This window comes from Oncorhynchus tshawytscha, unplaced genomic scaffold (genome assembly GCF_018296145.1).
Source record: "Oncorhynchus tshawytscha isolate Ot180627B unplaced genomic scaffold, Otsh_v2.0 Un_contig_57_pilon_pilon, whole genome shotgun sequence".
Classification (NCBI taxonomy): Eukaryota; Metazoa; Chordata; class Actinopteri; order Salmoniformes; family Salmonidae; genus Oncorhynchus; species Oncorhynchus tshawytscha.
The window spans coordinates 348328-372750 of NW_024609823.1; the positions used below are offsets into that span (position 1 = coordinate 348328).

General features: G+C 40.6%; 2 protein-coding genes across 3 annotated transcripts in view; both read right to left on the reverse strand.

Annotated features, from left to right (window-relative positions):
- Positions 1-9426: 9426 nt before the first annotated feature.
- snrpa1 (small nuclear ribonucleoprotein polypeptide A') lies at positions 9427-12693 on the reverse strand. Its single transcript, XM_024409825.2, is given in 10 exon segments — positions 9427-9885; positions 10064-10157; positions 10545-10623; positions 10984-11063; positions 11434-11536; positions 11712-11758; positions 11998-12076; positions 12170-12221; positions 12224-12316; positions 12479-12693. Coding segments are annotated over 10 exon segments (996 nt in total). The 5' UTR covers positions 12561-12693; the 3' UTR covers positions 9427-9598.
- A 2146-nt stretch (positions 12694-14839) lies between these two features.
- The window catches only part of LOC112264248 (protein mono-ADP-ribosyltransferase PARP14-like), a 46208-nt gene continuing 36624 nt past the window's right edge, over positions 14840-24423 (reverse strand). Inside the window, exons 12-17 of one of the 2 annotated variants that reach the window (XR_006083022.1) lie at positions 19823-19999; positions 19429-19635; positions 18750-19264; positions 18279-18453; positions 18004-18165; positions 16001-16123 (exon numbers count right to left, since the gene is read on the reverse strand). Coding sequence is in view for 1 of the 2 variants with exons in the window: in XM_042319023.1 (XP_042174957.1) it covers positions 15840-16123; positions 18279-18453; positions 18750-19264; positions 19429-19635; positions 19823-19999 (1358 nt within the window). In the remaining variant the exon portion in view is untranslated. Of the gene's footprint in view, positions 16124-18003; positions 18166-18278; positions 18454-18749; positions 19265-19428; positions 19636-19822; positions 20000-24423 lie in introns of both variants that reach the window. The other variant, XM_042319023.1, reaches the window with a different exon arrangement.

Consider the following 24423-nt stretch of genomic DNA (forward strand, 5'->3'; position numbering starts at 1 on the left):
AGAGGTTGAGAAACCCTGACCTTGCCTGCTGTGTCCTTGTCCTCACTAACTCTTATTTGACCTAGATTGTTTGTGTGTATGATTAATATGTAGGTTACGTGTGCTTTTTTGTAAAAAAAAAAATAATAATAATTACTTAATTGTTTATAAATCAAAAATCAAATCAAATCAAACTTTATTTGTCATGAAATGCTTACTTACATGGTAAGGTCTACACTTCTTGTATTTGGTGCATGTGACAAAGTTTGATTTGATTTTTGATTTAAAAACAACAGAGTAAAAACCTTTTTTTATTTTGGGTTATGATCGGGTAAACAATGTCTTCATAAACAAACAATGTATAGCTTCAGAATATGGCAAAAGCTGTCATGTTGATCTCATTGACTGTCAGTCCTTGTATCCATTACTCTACATTTGGCATTTGTTACACTTACAGTATACAGTCCCATCCCCCAGTTTAATATCGGGGTTGCCGCTGGGCTGAAGCACAAATCCCTAACTGCCCCATTAAAAACGTATTATGGATCAAATCCCGTTAGCGGGATCGATTTGACAACATCCGGTGAAATTGCAGCGCGCAATTTGTTTTATTTTTACTTAGAAATATTTAACTTTCATACATTCACAAGTGCAATACACCAAATTAAATCTTAACTTCTTGTTAATCTAGCCACCGTGTCAGATTTCAAAAAGGCTTTACGGCAAAAGCAAACCAGGCGATTATCTGAAGACAGCGCCCAGCATACCAACAGATGAAAATCAAATTAGTGGTCACCAGGCGCGACACAAAACTCAGAAATAACGGTATAATTCATGCCTTACCTTTGAAGAGCTTCTTCTGTTGGCACTCCAATATGTCCCATAAACATCACAAATGGTCCTTTTGTTTGATTAATTCCGTCGTTATATCTCCAAAATTTGGATTCAGAAAAACACCGGTGCCAACTCGCCCAACATGACTACAAAATATCTAATAAGTTACCTGTAAACTTGTTCCAAACATTTCAAACAACTTTCCTAATCCAACTTTAGGTATTTTAAAACGTAAATAATCAATCACATTTAAGACGGGATAAACTGCATTCAACACATGACGAAAACAAAGTGAACCACATTCCAGGTCGCGTGCACCAAAACATTTGTGCACTAGGCTGGACCCTCGTTCTGAATAGCCGTACTTCTTCATTTCTCTAAAGAAAAATATCAACCAATTTCTAAAGACTGTTGACATCTAGTGGAAGCAGTAGGAACTGCAACCAAGTGCCACAGAAATCTAGGTTCCCAAAGAAAAACTATTGAAAACACAGTGAACTCAAAAAAATATATTCCTGGATGGTTTGTCCTCGGGGTTTCACCAAGGATTCTTGTTCTGAACACAGACCGTGCAAGCGGCGACAAACTCGGCGACATCCGGAACCATGGTAGGGACCAAAACGTTGTCGCAGGTAATAGTTGGGTGGCCATCCGTTTGTGAGACTGCCCGGAAGGACCGTTGTCAGCTACAAAAGCGTCATCGTCCACTGGTCCCTGTAGCCACTCCTGGCTCGCCATTTATGTTGTGGTAAATGACGTAAACCAGTTGATGAGGGGATTGTGTCACTGGAGCCAGGAGAATCCCAAAACCACAGGAATCTGAGGAGACTTGATGAGCAGAAATTGAATAGTCTCGCTGTGATCCCCTGACACCCGTAGGTTTAAAAAATGTATTTATTTAACCAGGTAGGCAAGTTGAGAACAAGTTCTCATTTACAATTGCGACCTGGCCAAGTTAAAGCAAAGCAGTTCAACACATACAACAACACAGAGTTACACATGAAGTAAAACAAACACAGTCAATAATACAGTAGAAAAATAAGTCTACATACAATGTGTGCAAATGAGGTGAGATAAGGGAGGTAAAGGCAAAAAAAGGCTGTGGTGGTGAAGTAAATACAATATAGCAAGTAAAACACTGGAATGGTAGATTTGCAGTGGAAGAATGTGCAAAGTAGAGATAGAAATAATGGGGAGCAAAGGAGCAAAATAAATAAATACAGTAGGGGGAGAGGTAGTTGTTTGGGCTAAATTATAGATGGGCTATGTACAAGTGCAGTAATATGTGAGCTGCTCTGACAGCTGGTGCTTAAAGCTAGTGAGGGAGATAAGTGTTTGCAGTTTCAGAGATTTTTGTAGTTCATTCCAGTCATTGGCAGCAGAGAACTGGAAGGAGAGGCGGAGGGGAGTGGTATTATGAGTGACCCATCCTATAGAGCGCCCGCCCAGCGCTCTAACATCCAAGGGAATGGAGAGGGGCTGAGTGGGGATGTTCAGCTCGGAAGTAACTCGGCTGTTGTCGAGATAATGGGGAAGATGGGCGACACCTGGAGGGAGGTGGAGACATTCACAAAGACAGGTGAAACAGATCAGGGTGTGACAGTTGTTCATCATTGCTAGACATGTTCAAGTCTTACCATAGATTTTCAAGCCGATTTCAATCAAAACTGTTACTAGGCCACTCAGGAACTTGTAATGTTTAGTGGTAGATTTGGCCTTGTGTTTTAGGTTTTTGTTATGCTGAATGGTGAATTAGTCCCCCCAGTGTCTGTTGGAAAGCAGACTGAACCTCTAGGATGTTGCATGTGCTTAGCTGTATTCCATTTTTTCAACAACAACAAACTCCCTAGTCCTTGCCAATGACAATGACATGATGCAGCCACCACCATGCTTGAAAATATGAAGAGTGTTACTCAGTGATTTGTTGTGTTGGATTTTCCCTAAACATAACATAACGCTTTGTATACAGGACAAAAAGTACATTTCTTTGACATATTTTTTGCAGTATTACTTAAGTGCAAACCTCTTGCAAACAGGATGCATGTTTTGTGAGCCCTTCAGAACAGCCAGAAACAACCAACAAAAAAGTACTTCATATATTTAATATATCTTGTCATTTAAAGTAATGTCACAACAATCTTGGCCAGCCATCAGTGTTTCTGAGTCATGTTGCAGAGTGGAGAATGAAGATTTTCTACTCTTGTAAGAATCGATATTTACAGAGCAAGCTGATGAGAATTATAGCAATCTGTTACTCTCCTGTCCTTGTTAAACCATGGGAGCTGTTTGCAATGGAGGTGTTAAGGAATTTACCTGTAAAAATACAGCTCCGTTCAGCTAAACCTGCTACTAGTCTTTTTACAGGTTACGTTACGAGGTTTCAGACTGGGTTTTTAGTGGTAAAAATGTACTTTTCTTTTTACCTCCTACCCCTTTCAAATATACAAAAAAGGTGGACCTTGATCCAACACCTGCCGCTTATTCAAACCAACTTTGTAACTGCATGTGCCTTACGCACATGGGTGAGTCAGTGCCACATTCATTTTTGCACCCCAAATAAGTTATCCTGCAAATCTATGCCATTGTGGCATGTTAGAAATGCCCTCTTTCTGCTCATCATAAATGCAATGTTTGGTGACCTTATCAATGAAGGAGCAGGCTGATTTCTTCCACTCCTGTCGATAAAGTAAATGTTATTAATAGTCATACCAATGTTTGGTGACCTTATCAATGAACGAGCAGGCTGATTTCTTCCACTCCTCTTGATAAAGTAAATGTTATTAATAGCCATACCAATGTTTGGTGACCTTATCAATGAACGAGCAGGCTGATTTCTTCCACTCCTCTTGATAAAGTAAATGTTATTAATAGTCAGACCAATGTTTGGTGACCTTATCAATGAACGAGCAGGCTGATTTCTTCCACTCCTGTCGATAAAGTAAATGTTATTAATAGTCATACCAAATGTTTGGTGACCTTATCAATGAAGGAGCAGGCTGATTTCTTCCACTCCTGACGATAAAGTAAATGTTATTAATAGTCATACCAATGTTTGAGCTACTTAATAAATGAGTGATGTGTCAAAACACCTGGGTCAAATTGACAGAAAAGTGGTTTTATGGTTGATGCAGCATGATCATGTTGATGTGGTAGAGTAAAGTAACATTAGTACAATGTTGACTCAACCAATGTTTGCAAGCAAGATGGAAAGTCCAGAATACATAAATAGCTTTTATATATTCTTGATAAAACAGATACAGTATGTATGAAAATACCGTTAAAAAAAGGTGACATTCTGTACTGTCGTCTCGTATTCATAATTTGATCTCAAATTCAAAATGCTGAAGTACAGAGCTTAATGTAAAATTTTAGCTTCAGTGGTTAAGGTAAGGGTATGGGTTTGGGATGGGTAAGGGTAAGGGTTAAGGTAAGGGTTTGGGATGGGTTAAAACAAAACAATATTACAAAACAATTGCCTTACCACTGGGATTGAACCTGCAGTCCTCTGACCTGTAGATCCCTGTTTAAGCCCGTCATCAACCCCATCCCAAAAGTCCTAGCTCATTGTGAACCTACTAGGCATATAGGCTCTCGCGTTGCCCCTAGTAGATGGTAGGAAATGGCCATGGAAATAAAATTCCACCACATGCCATAATTTCACAATTTCAAATATGCCTAAATTCGCCGTAATCCACTAGAGTTTGGCCTGGATACATTCTGTTACAAATGGAATAGTCATCATACAATATCATATGAATTGGAGGACTTATAGTGTCATATGTCTTGCTCTGAGGCCAGGCTGCTTGTTGTGTTAGCATTTGTGGCTAACTATAGCAGCTTGCAGGTTATGTGTAGTAACATAGCAGGTTAGGTGAACTAATGTAGCAGTTTAGATTAACTAGCATAGCAGGTTAGGCTACTATGGTTAAGGTTGGGGTTGGGGAAGGGTTAGCTAACATGCTAAGAATTTGCAAAACACTTGTGGTTAGCAAAAGTTGCTAACTTGCTAAAATGCTAAAGTTGTCCTGGAAACAATTCAAACATGCATGTTGAAACTACTGATTGCCCCTTTAAGTAACCAGACCATTCATACATATCATATGTTTAGGAGGTACACAAAACAACGTCATATCCTTTGTATGGCTCTGAGGCCAGACAGTATCTTTGTTTACTGACACAAATGACAAAAGAAAAGAAATATGCCACTTACAAACGTAAGTGAATCACACCCTTTTGTTTACAAGGACCAGCTCCTTTCAAGTATAGATACAAATAGGGCAGGTTTCCCCTGGAAACATATTAGGCATAGTCCTGTACTAAAAAGCAATTTAAATGGACATGCTTCATAACCCAGGAGTAAGCGTAATCTGTGTCCTGGAAACCCGCCCATAGGCTTTCACATAGAACACATCAATTAAACATTTCTGTAGGTAGATTACAATTTTGGATTGTTTATGTTAGTCATACCCAGTGAAAATCTGAGGTAAGGAGAAACTTCAGCATTTTTCAACTTCATATGCATCATCTCTAGCACCACCCCAACATCAACATACGTGAAAATAGTGCATTTCTATGTTTTGATAAAAAGATTTTAAAAGATAAAGTAAGATAAGTGTTTCCAATGACATCATCGATGTGCATCGTGTCATTTGAACCAATTGTGAGTATGCATTGCCTACTAATTGGCTGATGATGACATTGGAAACTGTTACTGGAATTAAATTCCTACATGTTTTAATACCCAATTAAGATCAACACTCTGTCCACTCCAAAGAATTTGTAAGACTCTTATTTGCATAAAATGGACAGAGACCAGTCTCAAAATCAATCAGCAGCATTTATTCTCGAGAGTACTGAACATGAAACATTTTACAACATGTTATAAACTGAAAATTACATCATTAGTTTTCGTACTATCCCGTTTCATCTCCACTCCAGTACAATGGCTGTATAGTTCTCAAGCCTTCCCACATCGTCTCGCCCAATTTAGATAATTTATGACCCGAGCCAAGGTCTGCCAGTCTGACGATAAGTTCATTCATTTCTACCAAGGAACAGACAGTCATTGTTCTAATTCTTGATTATATTTACACACATTATATTCAGTACTAGGATTAAAAGAAAATTCATACATCTATACAGTAACATAATAGTATTCTGATTAGTCAGTCCTGGTTGAAATGTATACATAATTAGTCATTATTGATTTTAAAAAAATCCCTTAACAGAAACACTTATCTTTCTCAATATTTTTTAATACTAAACATAGAAACGTGACGTTTTGACATATGTTGTCATTGGGTTTGGTGCTGAAGATTTCCCTTTAAGTGTAAAAACAGATCAGAACTTTGATTACTTCAATACATTTGACATACACTCACCTCCATATGCACAGTATTTGGACAGTGAAGCAATTTTAATTTGAATTGTCTCTACACTCCAGCACTTTGGATTTGAGATCAGTAAAGAACATCACCTTTTATTTTTATACATATCTGTTTTACCTGTTTAGCAATGAAGACACTTTATGTTCGTCTGGGTACCAGTATTTTTAGCTAACACTCCACTGCACATTTGGCAAATCACAGGAGTAGCAAGGAGTGGAATGTATGGCTGAACAGAGACGGCAACTGGGCTAACTTTACATATCTAGTCCTCCCATTTGAGGAAGTCATAAATATTTGGACAAATTAACTTAAAGTGTATTAAAGTAGTCAAAAGTTTAGTATTTGGTCCCATATTCCTTTCACTCAATGACTATGTCAATCTTTTGACTCTACACACTTGTTGAATGCATTTGCAGTTTGTTTTGGGTTATATTTTTCCCAATAGGAACTGAATGATGAATAATGTATTGTGTCATTTTGGAGTCACTTTTACTGTAAGTAGGAATAGAAGATGTTTCTAAACACTTTTACATGAATGTGGATTTTACCATGATTATGGATAATCATAAATTAATTGTGAATAATGATGAGTGTGAAAGTTACAGAGGCACAAACATCATACCCCCCAAATAAATTATATTATTGGTAATGGTGAAAGGTTTTATTGCAGCCTCTGTAATCTTATCACTCATAATTTTTCATGATTTTTATTAATCACTTCATTTTGAAGTGTTCAGGAAACATCTTATCTACTCCAGTCATCATTTACCATTCAGTTCCTATTGGGTAAAACATAATCCAAAACACACAAAAATGCATCCAACGAGATTGTAGTCACAAGCGGGATGTAGTCATTACAAGCTAAGAATATGGGACCAAATACTACACTTTTGAGGGGAGGACAGCTCATGTTTTTCCAAGTGTTTGATACCATTCCATTGACTCCATTCCAGCCATTATTATGAGCCATCCTCCATTCAGTAGCCACTGGTAGGCACTAGCTACACTGCCTTCAGAAAGTTCACACCCCTTGAATCCTTCTAAAACATGTTGTGTTACAGCCCACATTTAAAATATATTGAATTTAGACTTATCACAGGCCTACACACAATAACCCATAATGTCAAATCAAATGTTATTGGTCACATACACATGGTTAGCAGATGTTAATGCGAGTGTAGCAAAATGCTTGTGCTTCTAGTTCCGACAATGCAGTAATATCTAACAAGTAATCCAACAAATTCACAACGACTACCTTATACATCGTTCTGCCCCTGAACAAGGCAGTTAACTCACTGTTCCTAGGCCATCATTGAAAATAAGAATTTGTTCTTAACTGACTTGTCTAGTTAAATAAAGGTTTCAAAAATGTAACGGGATGAATAGAATATGTACATATAAATATATGGATGAGCGATGGCCGTGCAGCATAGGGTGCGTTCTGAGCCCTCTCCTGTACTCCCTGTTCACCCACGACTGCGTGGCCACGCACGCCTCCAACTCAATCATCAAGTTTGCGGACGACACAACAGTGGTAGGCTTGATTACCAACAACGACGAGACGGCCTACAGGGAGGAGGTGAGGGCCCTCGGAGTGTGGTGTCAGGAAAATAACCTCACACTCAACGTCAACAAAACTAAGGAGATGATTGTGGACTTCAGGAAACAGCAGAGGGAACACCCCCCCATCCACATCGATGGAACAGTAGTGGAGAGGGTAGCAAGTTTTAAGTTCCTCGGCATACACATCACAGACAAACTGAATTGGTCCACTCACAGACAGCATCGTGAAGAAGGCGCAGCAGCGCCTCTTCAACCTCAGGAGGCTGAAGAAATTCGGCTTGTCACCAAAAGCACTCACAAACTTCTACAGATGCACAATCGAGAGCATCCTGGCGGGCTGTATCACCGCCTGGTATGGCAACTGCACCGCCCTCAACCGTAAGGCTCTCCAGAGGGTAGTGAGGTCTGCACAACGCATCACCGGGGGCAAACTACCTGCCCTCCAGGACACCTACACCACCCGATGCTACAGGAAGGCCATAAAGATCATCAAGGACATCAACCACCCGAGCCACTGCCTGTTCACCCCGCTGTCATCCAGAAGGCGAGGTCAGTACAGGTGCATCAAAGCTGGGACCGAGAGACTGAAAAACAGCTTCTATCTCAAGGCCATCAGACTGTTAAACAGCCACCACTAACATTGAGTGGCTGCTGCCAACACACTGTCAATGACACTGACTCAACTCCAGCCACTTTAATAATGGGAATTGATGGGAAATGATGTAAATATATCACTAGCCACTTTAAACAATGCTACCTTATATAATGTTACTTACCCTACATTATTCATCTCATATGCATACGTATATACTGTACTCTATATCATCGACTGCATCCTTATGTAATACATGTATCACTAGCCACTTTAACTATGCCACTTGGTTTACATACTCATCTCATATGTATATACTGTACTCGATATCATCTACTGTATCTTGCCTATGCTGCTCTGTACCATCACTCATTCATATATCCTTATGTACATATTCTTTATCCCCTTACACTGTGTATAAGACAGTAGTTTTTTGGAATTGTTAGATTACTTGTTCGTTATTACTGCATTGTCGGAACTAGAAGCACAAGCATCTCGCTACACTCGCATTAACATCTGCTAACCATGTGTATGTGACAAATACAATTTGATTTGATTTAGACGGTATAGAATACAGTATATACATATGAGATGAATAATGTAGGATATGTTGACATTCTTAAAGTGACTAGTGATACCTTTATTAAATGTATTAAAATGTCAGGAGATTTGTCTGTATGTTGGCAGCAGCCACTGTCAGTGATGGCAGATTTTCTGGGCTAACAATGTAAGAAATACAAAAAAAACAAATTACTGCAGTTTCCTAAGGACCTGAAGCGGGGCGACCATCTCTGTCGGCACCATCTTACTGTTGATGTCGAATTATGTTTTTACAAATTAAACATTTAAAGCTGAAATGTTTTGTGTCAAGTATTCAATCCCTTTGTTATTGCAAGCCTAAATAATAAGTTCAGGAGTAAAAATGTGTTTAAGTCACATAAGTTGCATGGACTCACTGCGTGCAATAAGTCTGATATTTTAAAAAATCCACTGATCAATAAAATATACCACACCATTTTAAAGTGAAATAAAAATCTGGAAATGTATTAACAAATGTATGCCTGTATTAGATAAGACTGTATAGACATCAGTTTATTCTGGATCAGTAATCATTGGTTGCATCGTTTTGTAAAAAAATGTTTATTGTATTTTCATTTCTCAAAATAACAAAAATGGCATTACATGCATGCTCAACAAATATAAACTTACAAATCAAGCAAGACTTGAGATCTGCATAAAACGATCATGATCCGTTAACCGGTGAGTCTTCATCCATATCATCGTCCTCAGACTCATCCTCAGACTCTTGTTTTTCACCCTCCTCCCCCTCTTCTTTCTCCTCCACTTCTTCCTTTTCTACCTCCTCCACCTCCTTGACATCTACTTCCTCCACCTTTCCCTGTACCTCCTCCACCACATCCTCTTCCATCTCCTCCACTCCATTTCCTTCCTCTGTCTGTATCTCTCGTTGCATATGTACAACCCCGTTCTCCTCCTCTTCCTCTTCCACCTCCACCATTTCCGGGGGGACTGCAACACAAGAGAAATAAAGTCCGGAACCAGTCAAAGAACCATATATGCAAACCCCTCTGCCCCATAATGTTCTTTACTTTGTCCATCGATGGCTCAATTTAAATACTCAGACAACGCAGGACATGACAGACACACAGTACATGTCATATGAGAAGATCTAGTCGCCTGTACACACCTTGTCTGACCTCCCGTCCGGGGATCTGACCAGCCTGCAGCATCCCCTTCAACCTCTCCACCTCGGCCAGAGACGAGGCGTTAGCTATTGCATTCTGGGTAGGGCACAGAACAAATGTATTAGTTCATACATACAGAACGATTACATTAGATGGGCATTTCGGTTTTGATGAACAGACTCTTTTTGAAAGAACCATTAGAGTAGATTGCCAGTCCCGTTACATTCATTTGTTTAGCAGACCATAAATTGACCATTAAAATTGTGAACATTACATTAGGTCAATGGAATAGTGGTATAGAAACAGAGCTGTCCACGCCATAGTGTGTCACTGTCTGAAAACAATGACGTAGGTCTAATCCATGTGTTGCAATGAGTTTGAACACACAATCTGTGGATTGAAAGCTCGCCAAAAGGAACAAACTACACAGCGAGTGTACATTTTCTGGCGCTAAATAAAATGTATAAATAAATTATGAAGTGCCTTGATCGCTTCCACGTCAGCGGGAGACGGTCCCATCTTCTTCTTCTCAGGCTGCTGCACAGCAGCTCCGGGGGTGAACCTGAGAACACACACCAGCAGAGTTAGAGAGAACATGGAGGGGAGGGGTGCTTCTCTAGCCTCTCAACCAGTGTAGTATCTCAGGTGTAGTATCTTTTCTTATTGAGTCAAATAAACTGATACGACAGGAAATGCCATTGAGACGGCGCTCCCAAGAAACACTGTTGCATGGGGGGTGTTTACAGTAGTTGGGTCAACACATATTTAGATACTCCAGTTGCTACGCAACACCCCATCTACAAGAGTGATCGGTGGTGCAGATAGTCCAATTCTAGAGTGTTCCGGTGATTGTCCGACACCCCCACCAGCCAGTGTCCAGTGATTCTAAGGAGCTGCCGTCCGACAGGGACTTTCATCTTACGTTTTGGTCCGCTTGGCAATATCCTTTGCAAGCTGAGCACCTCGTTTGCCCTTGAACATTTTCTCCGCCTCCTGACGCTCCTATGGTAATACATCACAGTTAAAGTGAGAGCTTTTCCAATCAGACAACGACACCTTCACGAGAAGGATGGACAGAGGTTTGGGAAAAACATACAAATACAGCACTCTCTGTATGGAAGACAGAGCTCTCCTATACATTTCCTTCTATTCTGCAGGCTTCTTTATCATTGCACTGCAAAGATGAAAAACTAGGGCCTTCATAGGCCAAGTCCAACAGTATGTGATTGTTTGCCCTGACTAAAGGCCTACATCATTACAAAAAACAACGTTGTTTCATACAACCTGACCTGTGTTATAGACGACCACCCTTTGGACCTGGTAATGACAACGCTTTTCTATATTTAGTTTCTGAACGATGGCATGCACTTACCTTTAACTTGACCTTCTGGAAGTCAAGCACGTGAATCTGGGGAATTTTGTTGATGACATAGAGCCTGTAGTGTTTCTTGTTGGTCACTGGATTCCTTAGGAGACTGAGATGTCAAAAAATCAGAGATTACGATATTGACTCACAAAACACAGGATTTAGGTGCACAAATATAGCAACTCATCTTGTCCTGCAATTTACAGTGAAATTGATAGCAACCTAATGCATGAATCTGACTTAACTAGGTGTTGTAGTAGAGGCAAGTATTGATCATGAGATACCTGAGAAGGGTCAATGTCTTCACTGAGGCTAGCGGATCCAAATCACCCTGGAGGTAAAAGAACATTTAAAAACATGCCAACACATTAAAAATAAATCGATGGTTCAACCGCTGTAATTGAACACAGGAGCACACTCATGTCACAAATATTGCTAAATAACAGCACAGGTCATATTTTTCCAATCAACAACATGCATAAGTAAAATGCTCCCAATCAGTAATTATTTTAAAAGATCTGATCAGATAAGGCCTTGACCCATTCACTGATGGGATGTATGATAACTCACCAATTCCTGGATGTTGTTGCTTGTGAGGATCAGCTCCCTCATACTCGGCAATGCCTGTTCAAGGTTTTCACCAACACGACTGTGGGGAGCACACAAAACACAGTGATAGCTAGCTAGGAAGCTAACCTTAAAACGAATTCTAGCCATCCTAGACAATTGCTGCGAAAATTACCATATTCTGTTGTTGTTCATGAGCAACGTTTTGAGCCTCTTGAGCAAAGGAAGCCGTCCAGTTTTCTGATTTCATTGTCAGAGAAATCGATTGTATCAAACTGGTCAAGTGTAGCCCCAAGGTTTTCAAGTACAGGAATTTTGTAACCTAAATGAGAGCAGAGCATACCAGCATAAGGTTAGCCAGACAGTTTTGGTGGTGTAGCTAGCAGTTAGCAATCACTATCCATCAGTTATTACAGTGCGAAGGCCTAGCCAACCAGAGTTAGCTTATCTAGCTAGCTAGCATGAAATGCGCAGGTTTATTTACCTCGCAGATCCAGCTCTCTGTCGCGCACGGGGTTTGTGTATTGAGCAGCCTGCTCAATTAGCTCTGCCGATAATTTTACCATATCGACGGCTAACTGGGAAAGCAAAAGATGTTAATAAGCGGGTTTCTTGATTTAAAAAAAAATCCAGTCCTTACAATGCTTTTTCAACACGCTGCCGCCCGGAAGTAAGACTACTCCCACAATGCAACTCGCTGTAAACTAATAACTGGTCAAATTTCATCGAGCGCGCTCTAGCGCTGAGATCTTAATAGGTTCAATAAGTGCGTCTGATGATGACTGATTATCATTCAAAGACAACTGTCAGGATATCACGGGGGTGACTATGTATTTGTCTAGAAGCTTCCCAGAACCTTATTCACTTGATAAGGGTTTCACCAGACCGAGATAGCTGCACATCTCTATTGCCCCTTCTTCTTCAGTCAGTGAGATCTGGAATCCTTGGGACGTCCCTACCCTAAACTTAACCCCTACCCTTACCCTAAACATTTAAAATGTCATCTTTAATGGGGTAGGGATGTCCCAAGGATCCCGGATCTTCTTGTAACTTTCTGGCGGACTAGATGCTTTCCGGCTTATTGCTGCCACCCACAGGTCAGTTTAGGTGTTATCCAACTGGTATTATCAGAGAGGAAGAGGCGAGATGATAATTGAGATTGCAAGGTCAAACTACATCTCTTCATTTGGTTGAATTTTAGTAATTTAGCAGATGCTCTTATCCAGAGCAACTTACAGTAATGAGTATCTATATTTTCATATTGCTTCCTACTGGCCCCCCCATGGGAATCAAACCCACAACCCAGGTGTTGCTAGTGCCATGCTCTACCAACTGAGCCACACACATATCAATAAGTGAGTGCAGTGATCTTTTGGTTTCTCAGTTAAGGCAACTTATTTGAAAGTCACCTAGGCATAACATGTTTCTGAATTACAATTAGATATCCTCTGTTCATATACAATGCTAATCCCATTTAGCATGTTATTTACCCACAGGTAGGTTACTAATAGATTTTTCTCAGCTTCACCTCGCCCAAAGGACGGTAAGCAGGGCAACTCATCCCCATCTTTGCTATAATTGGGACCCGTCTCCATTTCTTCCCTCTCTAATCCTCTGATGGTGTGGTCATCCTTTTATGTGTTATAAACAGACTGGTGCCTTAGCTCTGCAATTGTGTGCTTATTGTCTTTTAAAGGAGTAGTTAAATAATGAACATGGGTTCTGAGGGGTATCCAGCAACCTGCTAGTTCAGCATCAAAGTGAAATAAATGATTTAATCTTGAAGGGTAAGGAAGGGTGGGACCCACATTTAAGGGATTTTGATACTTTAAAAACAACTGTGTGGAGTGAATGAATGAATGTGTGTGGGACACTGATAGTGGAATATGTTGTGATGTAAAGATGAACATTAACATGCACATTGCCATGCTGTCTGTCTCTCTTGTTTGTGATGCTGGGAATAACATCCCCGTAACAGTTCAGTTCATCCTAAAAGATGACTCATGCACACAGGATCTACAGTAAATGTACATTCAAATAAAACAGGTGTTATAGACTGACAGTGACATCATTGCTGATGAGTGTTGTCAACATTTCTGTTGTCTGTCTTGTCTTGCTGGTTACTGACCGAAACGCGGCAATACATGTGCAGAGGTAATTGTGCGTGTGGATGTAATCTTTTACAAAGATAATGAACATACTAAATTGTATTAGTTTTACTAAGCTACCTGCCTTTCTTCTCTCTGGGATCTCTCTCTGTCCCACAGGTATGGGACACAGAGAGAGAAAACCCACAGACACTCAGCCCTCTGTGGAATGAGCTTTACGTGTGATTTAGACCTTTACTCCTCACCCAACAACAGTAATGATGGCATGACTGTGTGAGAGACATCCTCATTAAAAACTGCAGTGGATACAGACACTATGAAGCTTTTCAACCAGACTGGAGAGACACAGAATCAGTCTCTTTCTACAGTATCTATTTCTATGCTCATTCCTCTCAGGGTCTGAAATGTTGATGTGATTCACACCAAAGTTCCAAGGCGCAATACATTTGCCATTGTTGGTTGTAATTTTCCTGAACCAAATATATTCAACTTTTACAAGTTGTGAAATTATTCATTGCCCTTGCCTAGTTTTTACATTTTCGCCTTAAATCAAAATAATACCAAATCTAAGATGTCTTGATTGCATTAGTATTGCTGTGCCACACCAAAATTATTTCAGGTGCAAACATTTCTTTAAGTTGAATGTACAATAACAGTAGTTCACATCAGTCCACAGTAAATGATCCCCGCCTTTGCCAGGTCCCTCAACACATTTAAAAATGGGGGAAAACAGCATGTTAATGCAATATATTTATTTTAGCTTTATTTTTACATTTATTGTAGACCAACAGAAAGAAGCATTATCACAAGATTTATCAGAACAGCCATATTCACTAGTCATTAACCAAAAGGCTTTATAATCCAAATATGTGCATGCAACAAGGCAAAAACCATGGTTTATGACCCACTTTGTAAGAATTGTGTTCTCTGAGAACCGCCAAAGGTTATTACCTTCTTGAAGTGAACTTTCACAAAACCTGATGACTTACTGTTCAAGTGAAAACACTAAGGGCTGGTTTCCTGGATAGAGATGATTAAACCTAGTCCTGGACTAAAAAAGCATGCTCAATGGAGAATCTCCATTTAAATAGCCTTTAAGCCCAGGATTTTACATAACCTGTGCTGTCTGGGAATGTTATTCAATATTTTTGTGAAGTTAGATGTTCTGGTGATGTTTTAGACATTCAAACAAAGTGGATATGGAATCAGTAAAACTCACAAAACCTTCTAGGCTGAAATTGTTACTATCTAAACATTTTGAGTTTGACTTGACTGAATATTCCAATAAAGAGCATGTCACAAGTTTTTTTTTAAATACAAAAAATAGCATTTGAATTATAAAGCAGATCACACTGGGCACAGACGTTAGTTAAATTTCTAGTTTTGATTATATTTGGTTGAGTTGTTAACAACAACAACTGTCACCATGTCATTGGATTTAGGTTAAAAGTAGGGTGAAAAAAAGACAAAATGCCCTTACGTTGATCTGTTTTTGCAAATCCAATCAGTTTTCCACGTTGATTCAGACGTCTTCACAGATTTTTTTGGTTGAAATGACGTGGAAACAACATTTATTCAACCAGATTTTTCCCAGTGGGATTTTGGTTTTGGATATTACACTTCAGCTAAACCACATGAGTTACAGATAACTAATTACATATTGAGATGTCATTTATGATGTATGATCAAAAAGTTGTAAAAGATAAATACAACGTATTGGCCACATCGCCCCCACCCCTACTTGAAAGTGATCAAGTACTCAGGATATGCCTGACTGTCATGGAAGATTATGAACATGGATGGTGGAGATACACCATCTGTCACACTGTCATAGAGATTAATACTTGTGGTGCTTTTAGTTGGAGGTACTTTCATCCCCGATGTTCCTGTTATGAAATCTCCAGTCAGAACTCGACATAGGTACATGTACTTCTGGCCTTGGGGATCCGGTTTGGAGTATTTGTCACTGGCAGAGTATTTTGCATTTACAGCAAAGTAGGTGCCGTCTCCATACAATGCAGCTGCAAAAAAATATTTTGGACCAGTTATGAAATTCTCTAAACCTTTAAATCATTGCAGACTGTAGAGAAAGCTTATTGCATTTGAATAGAAAATGTGCAAAAACATCATGCCAATATATACAGTGGGGAGAAGAAGTATTTGATATACTGCCGATTTTGCAGGTTTTCCTACTTACAAAGCATGTAGAGGTCTGTACTTTTTTATCATAGATAAACTTCAACTGTGAAAGATGGAATCTAAAACAAAAATCCAGAAAATCACATTGTATGATTTTTAAGTAATTAATTAGCATTTTATGGCATGACATAAGTATTTGATACATCAGAAAAGCAGAACTTAATATTTGGTACAGAAACCTTTGTTTGCAATTACAGATCATACGTTTCCTGTAGTTCTTGACCAGGTTTGCACACACTGCAGCAGGGATTTTGGCCCACTCCTCCCTACAGACCTTCTCCAGATCCTTCGGGTTTCGGGGCTGTCGCTGGGCAATACGGACTTTCAGCTCCCTCCAAAGATGTTCTATTGGGTTCAGGTCTGGAGACTGGCTAGGCCACTCCAGGACCTTGTAATGCTTCTTACGGAGCCACTCCTTAGTTGCCCTGGCTGTGTGTTTCGGGTCGCTGTCATGCTGGAAGACCCAGCCACGACCCATCTTCAATGCTCTTACTGAGGGAAGGAGATTGTTGGCCAAGATCTTGCGATACATGGCCAAATCCATCCTCCCCTCAATACGGTGCAGTCGTCCTGTCCTCTTTGCAGAAAAGCATCCCCAAAGAATGATGTTTCCACTTCCATGCTTCACGGTTGGGATGGTGTTCTTGGGGTTGCACTCACCCTTCTTCTTCCTCCAAACACGGCGAGTGGAGTTTAGACTAAAAAGCTCTATTTTTGTCTCATCAGACCACATGACCTTCTCCCATTCCTCCTCTGGATCTTCCAGATGGTCATTGGCAAACTTCAGATGGGCCTGGACATGCACTGGCTTGAGCTGGGGGACCTTGCGTGCGCTGCAGGATTTTAATCCATGACGGCGTAGTGTGTTATTAATGGTTTTCTTTGAGACTGTGGTCCCAGCTCTCTTCAGGTCATTGACCAGGTCCTGTAGTGTAGTTCTGGGCTGATCCCTCACCTTCCTCATGGTCATTGATGCCCCACGAGGTGAGATCTTGCATGGAGCCCCAGACCGAGGGTGATTGACCGTCATCTTGAACTTCTTCCATTTTCTAATAATTGCGACCAACAGGTCTTGCCTTCTCACCAAGCTGCTTGCCTATTGTCCTGTAGCCCATCCCAGCCTTGTGCAGGTCTACAATTTAACCCTGATGTCCTTACCCAGCTCTCTGATCTTGGCCATTGTGGAGAGGTTGGAGTCTGTTTGATTGAGTGTGTGGACAGGTGACTTTTATACAGGTAACGAGTTCAAACAGGTGCAGTTAATACAGGTAATTAGTGGAGAACAGGTGAGCTTCTTAAAGAAAAACTAACAGGTCTGTGAGAGCCGGAATTCTTACTGGTTGGTAGGTGATCAAATACTTATGTCATGCAATAAAATGCAAATTAATTATTTAAAAATCATACAATGTGATTTTCTGGATTTTTGTTTTAGATTCTGTCTCTCACAGTTGAAGTGTACCTATGATAAAAATTACAGACCTCTACATGCTTTGTAAGTAGGAAAATCTGCAAAATTGGCAGTGTATCAAATACTTGTTCTCCCCACTGTAGATCAGAATCATAAAGTTGGATAGAGGGTGCACATTGCCCAAAGCCTGTTTTAGCATAGTCACACCCAGAAGTAGCCAATCAATTACACTTCTGAGAAAATATTTCATAAGTACAGGTTCCAGACAGTAAATCACCAAACTTGGCTTTATACCTTTTAAGACTTTACTGTCCAGCACAGTGGTGGTATGCACCTTTTTTCAATTCATGTATGAACAGACAATACTTTAAAATGGAATTAGCCCTCAATGGCGCTGCCCATACTGTCACTGAAGAAGCCATTGCCAATATAGGAGATGAGCTCTCTAGTAGATCTCTATGAGCAGAATGCAATAATTCAAACAAAAGAAAGTATGAGAATTCAAACATTAAAACAGATAGAAACCTCAAATTGTTGGCTTTTCTCTTTCGGTGTTAGCCATTACTTACCATTTTTCCCAGCGTAGCTCCGATTGAAGCCAAGCTCGTTAATCTTATCTATGGTTGTGTGGCAGGCTCCATGGAAGAGCTTCCTCTCATTGTTCTGGTGACCGTTCCTGGCCTCCATGTCTTTCTTCTTGATCTGAAAGCCCCCCCATAGGCTTTTGTTCTGGATCCTCTCAATCTGAGTGAAGAACAACCTTGCATTACACATTAATTGGCTAACTAGACAGTGACAAAGATCTTTCACTACCATAAAGAGGTTCCAGAATCCCTAATATAATGTTGCTAAGCTGTGATGCTTGCACCTATCTAGTTCAATTAAATTGAAAAGGCTATTGTACTTTTTCAACCCCTTCCTGAGTATGTACAAATCATTCCATTCACCAGATCCAGCCATGATCTCAAGAGACTTGTACAAGATAGTTGTAAATAAATAAATATACATGTAACTACTATTGTAAATAGGAGAAGAGAGACCTTTAGAACACTCTTCTTGCAAGTTTCCTCAAATTGTTTTAGGACGTCAATATGCTCTTGGGTTTCAGGTTGAATGGGGAATGACAGACATGGAGTGTTGGCTGGCATGTCATCCCAGTGCTGGGGGACATCTTTAAAAGTCTCTTCGGGCCGGACCTTTTTCAGCATCTCATGGATCTCATTGGAAGCCTTGAGCACGTCTTTGCTGAGGCCCTCTATGGTGAGTTTAGCCTCCTCTTGGGAAGATTTGTGAAAACTTATTCTCACGTCCATGGCGGTCTGCATGTCATAGATGTTCTGCAGGTCCAATTCTGATAGGCTGAAGAGGGCTTTGTCATTGATGAGGTTGAAGTCTTGCTCTTTCACGATCAGGTCCTTGATCACTTGCTTGGCATGATCAACATGGGCCTGCGACACACCACAGATGTGGAAGCAAGCAGGATCCATGTCCTGGCTCTCAATTTCAATGACTTCATTCTGTTGTGCATTATCAACTTTCCTTCTGGTAAAGAATGCTGTAAAAATATGAAGATAATTTAGTTACAGTATATTGAGTCCAATAGTTTTTACAGGTTTAAATAACAGGAAATATTAATTTTAAGTACAATCGTAAACCTGACTTTATTTTCCATAAATGATGTACTGTAGATCAAAGTATAGAAAATTAAATATATCATACATAAAACATTTTGGAAGAAGCCCTCCTTTTCCTGAGCGTCAGTGCCTTCCTTTTTAAGCATACTTGTGTGGAAATCAGTAAGCATGGCAGGCTGAAAGATGACCATTCGGACAAGCTTCAGGGAGTTCTGGGACATCTTGCCCACCACTTCCACAACAGCATCCAACATGGCGTCTGCCACTTCACTCGGCTGTATGTTGCCTTGGCCTTGAATGACAGGACACTTTAGTTGGCACATATTGCAAACATGGCTTTGAGATTGAACAAGTGTGAACACATCTTAACAGCCTTACTATATGTCTGCTGTTAAGTTAATCATTGACTAATGCATACAGACTAAGGTCTCCTTTCAGTACCTCACATGCTCTTTCCCTCCTCTGTTTTTGTAACTTACCCGTGCCAATAGCAGGTAAAGATATGGATGTGAAGTTATTCTGTGTGCACATTTTGAGTGCACCTTCAACAGACTGCTGGATCTTCTTAGTGTCTGTCTGGTTAACCAGGTGGATGATCTTCTTACACTGCAGGTTGCCTGGCTTTGTCATTATCATGCCTTCGTTAGGCTCGGCTCCTGAAAATATACATTGTAGATTTCATTGAAAAAGAACTGAGCAAATCGATAATTTCTTGCTTATTTCATGTTTGTTGAATAGGACAGTGAAAGACTGACAATAAAAGTAGGTGAAGATAGCGAACTAGAATAGCAATGGATTGAAATGTGCTTAAATCTCATTCACTAACTGTAAATCTCTCTGGATTAGAGCGTCTGCTAAATGACTAGTGTAAATGTAATGTAATGATTTGCATCATAGGCTAACATGAAGCCTGGTTTGTTTCAAGGCAATAGAGTACAACAGTATGAGTCATACATAAAACCTAGCAGTCAAACAGGGAAATGGTTCCAATCCTTTTTCCACCATTCATTTTCCTCGTCGTTTTTTTTAGAAACACTTCAAATAAGAGCTGTGTTTCGGGTAGGCTTACCCTGGCGTGATGTTTTGATAACTGTGTAAATCTCTCAGGGACAAGATGATTTTTATTCATATATTTGTCTGTATTTACCTCCCAAAAATGAAATGCTAATTAGCTGCTAATGTGGCTATCATAAAAACTACAAATGCCATGATGATCTGGACAGATTGCCAGATCGAGGCAAAGGTACGAATCTCTGGATTACCTAACTAATGTTAGCTAAATGTAGTAATGAATAAATTGGCTACATTTCTTTAAATTGACAATTCTGTGAACTGTCTTATGCAAGTTTTAAATTGACACAATACCTGTTAGCAAAGGTGTCAGCTAGATATGACATGCAGGAGCTTGTAAGGATTGTTACACTGGCGCCGGAGGAGATCGCTGCTGTTTTACAGGCCCTTAACCAATTGTGCTTTTTTGTGTTGTTTTTTTTGACGTTTGTAACTTAATTTGTAATGTTTCTGCCACCGTCTCTTATGAACGAAAAGAGCTTCTGGATATCAGAACAGTGGTTAAATCAAATCAAACTTTATTTGTCACATGTGCCGAATACAACAAGTGTAGACCTTACCGTGAAATGCTTACTTACAAGCAGAGTTAAGAACATATTTACCAAATAAACTAAAGTAGAAAATAATAAAAATAAACATATTAAAATAACAATAATGAGGCTATATACAAGGGGTACCGGTACTGAGTCAGTGTGTGGTGGTACAGGTTAGTTGAGGTCATTTGTACATGTAGGTAGGGGTGAAGCGACTATGCATAGATAATAAACAGTGAGTAGCAGCAGTGTACAAAACAAATGTAGGGGGGGGGTGTCAATGTAAATAGTCCGGTGGCCATTTGATTAATTGTTCAGCAGTCTTATAGCTTGGGGGTAGAAGCTGTTAAGGAGACTTTTGGTCCTAGACTTGGCGCTCCAGTATCGCTTGCCGTGCGGTAGCAGAGAAAACATTCTATTACTTGGGTGACTGAAGTCTCTGACAATTTTATGGGCTTCCCTCTGATACCGCCGATTATATAGGTCCTGGATGGCAGGAAGCTTGGCCCCAGTCATGTACTGGACCATACGCACTACCCTCTGTAGCGCCTTACGGTCAGATGCTGAGCAGTTGCCATACCAGGCAGTGATGCAAACAGTCAGGATGCTCTTGATGGTGCAGCTGTAGAACGTTTTGAGGATCTGGCGACCTATGCCAAATCTTTTCAGTCTCAGTGTTGTGCCCTCTTCATGACTGTCTTGTTGTGTTTGGATCATGATAGTTTGTTGGTGATGTGGACACCAAGGAACTTTAAACCCTCGACCCGCTCCACTACAGACCCGTCAATGTTAATGGGGGCCTGTTTGGCCCGCCTTTTCCTGTAGTCCACGATCAGCTCCTTTGTCTTGCTCACATTGAGGGAGAGGTTGTTGTTCTGGTACCACACTGCCAGTTCTCTGACCTCCTCCCTATAGGCTGTCTCGTTTTCGGTGAACACTGTTGTGTCGTTAGCAAACTTAATGATGGTGTTGGAGTCGTGTTTGGCCCCACAGTCATGGGCAAACACAACTGAGGGAGGTGTTTAGTCCCAGGGTCCTTAGCTTAATGATGAGCTTCGTGGGCACCATGGTGTTGAGCACTGAGCTGTAGTCAATTAACAGAATTCTCACATAGGTGTTCCTTTTGTCCAGGTGGGAAAGGGCAGTGTAAGGTGCGATTGAGATTGTGTCATCTGTGGATCTGTTGGGGCGGTATGCGAGTTGGAGTGGGTCTAGGGTATCCGAGAGGATACTGTTGATGTGAGCCATGACCAGCCTTTCAAAGCACTTCATGGCTACTGACGTGAGTGCTACTGGGAGGTAATAATTTAGGCAGGTTACCTTTACTTCCTTGTGCACTATGGTGGTCTGCTTGAAACATGTTGGTATTACAGACTCGGTCAGGGAGAGGTTGAAAATGTCAGTGAAGACACCTGCCAGTTGGTCCGTGCATGCTTTGACTGCACATCCTGGTAATGGCCAAGCAGCTTTGTGAATGTTGACCTGTTTAAAGGTCTTGCTCACATCGGCTCCTGAGAGTGTTATCACACAGTCATCAAGAACAGCTGGTGCTCTCGTGCATGCTTCAGTGTTGCTTGCCTCGAAGCGAGCATAAAAGGCATTTAGCTCGTCTGGTAGGCTCGCGTCACTGGGCAGCTCGTGTTTGTGTTTCCCTTTGTAGTCTGTAATAGTTTTCAAACCCTGCCACATCCGACGAGCATCAGAGCAGGTGTAGTAGGATTCAATTTTAATCCTGTATTGACACTTTGCTTGTTTGATGGTTCGTCTGAGGGCATAGCGGGATTTCTTATAAGCGTCCGGATAAGTGTCCCGCTCCTTGAAAGCAGAAGCTCTAGCCTTTAGCTGGATGCAGATGTTGCCTGTAATCTGTGGCTTCTGGTTGGGATATGTACGTACAGTCACTGTGGGGACGACATCGTTGATGCACTTATTGATGAAGCTGATGACTGAGGTGGTATACTCCTCAATGCATTGGATGAATCCCGGAACATATTCCAGTCTGTGCTAGCAGACAGTCCTGTAGCATAGCATCCACGTCATACTGGCCAATGATTATAATGACGATTCTGATCCATTAGTATGCTAACGTTGGGCTAGCGAGCAAGTATTTTAGCCAGGTAGCCTAGGACAGCAAAAACTAAAAGCATGTACTGTATGACAGAATCATAGACCGTTTAGGCAACATGAGAGGAGGATGGTATTGGCGGGTGAGTCAACATGTTTTTTCTACTTGCACTCACGTACACACCCACACAGAAATCAGTCCCATGGACAGCCACATCATATTTAGCTTACGTTGAGTGGACTAAATAGTTTTTGGTATCTTTTGGTTGTCACTGTATTACACTAAGTATAGGTGATTAGATGATGTTGAAATGTTGAAGTTGAAATGGTGCTGGTTCTAAATCAATTGTTGTTTAGTTGTTAAAAAATGTCGGAAACTGTCACACCCTGACCATAGTTTGCTTGGTATGTTCTATGTTTTGGTTGGTCAGGGTGTGATCTGAGTGGGCATTCTATGTTGGATGTCTTGTTTGTCTGTTTCTGTGTTTGGGCCTGATATGGTTCTCAATCAGAGGCAGGTGTTAGTCATTGTCTCCGATTGGGAACCATATTTAGGTAGCCTGTTTTGTGTTGGGTTTTGTGGGTGATTGTTCCGGTCTTTGTGTTTGTTACACCAGATAGGGCTGTTTTCGGTTTTTGTATATTGTTCTATTTTCATCTTTATGAAAGATGTATCACAATAACCACGCTGCGTTTTGGTCCGCCTCTCCTTCAACAGAAGAAAGCCGTGACAGAAACATTACCTTGCTGACCATGATGTAGGTCATGTAACTGTTTGTTAATTTCAATATGTTTTGTGGACAAGCATTAGACCCAATGATATGTTTCTGCGCATGAGCTTTGCTAGGTTACGTCACCAACGTCGCAGACAAGTGTGATTGGGGGATTTCAATTGGAGTGACAGTTCCTGGAACTGTTCATGTTCACTCTCTTTGGTTGTAATGTACAAGTTATCAATCTAGCTAGATTAGCTGTTTATGCCAGCTATCCATTTTAGTGGTTAATGCTAGCAAGCTTCTCACGGTAAACGACACTGACACTGTTTGTAGCATAGTTAAGGTTTCATAATACAAACCATGGTTTTGGTTTGTAGCATAGTTAACGTTTCATAATACAAACCATGGTTTTGGTTTGTAGCTGTTGCTAGTTGTTTGTTTGAACGAGAAAGTCCCGCGCACCACCAAAACCACTCTGCCCATGATTCCCTCAAAATGTATCACCGAACTGGGAGCAGGCAGAGGTAAACATTGTGTTTGATTGCCTGATGGAGCACTAAACAGCTAGCTGGGCCACCCCAGGACATGTGATTCTGCTTTCTAAAGTGGAGTTGATGTTGTTTACCACTGGGAAACCAGGAGGAGGAAGATACCCAGATGAAAGGGAAGCATAGTGTAACCCTGTGATTGTTATAT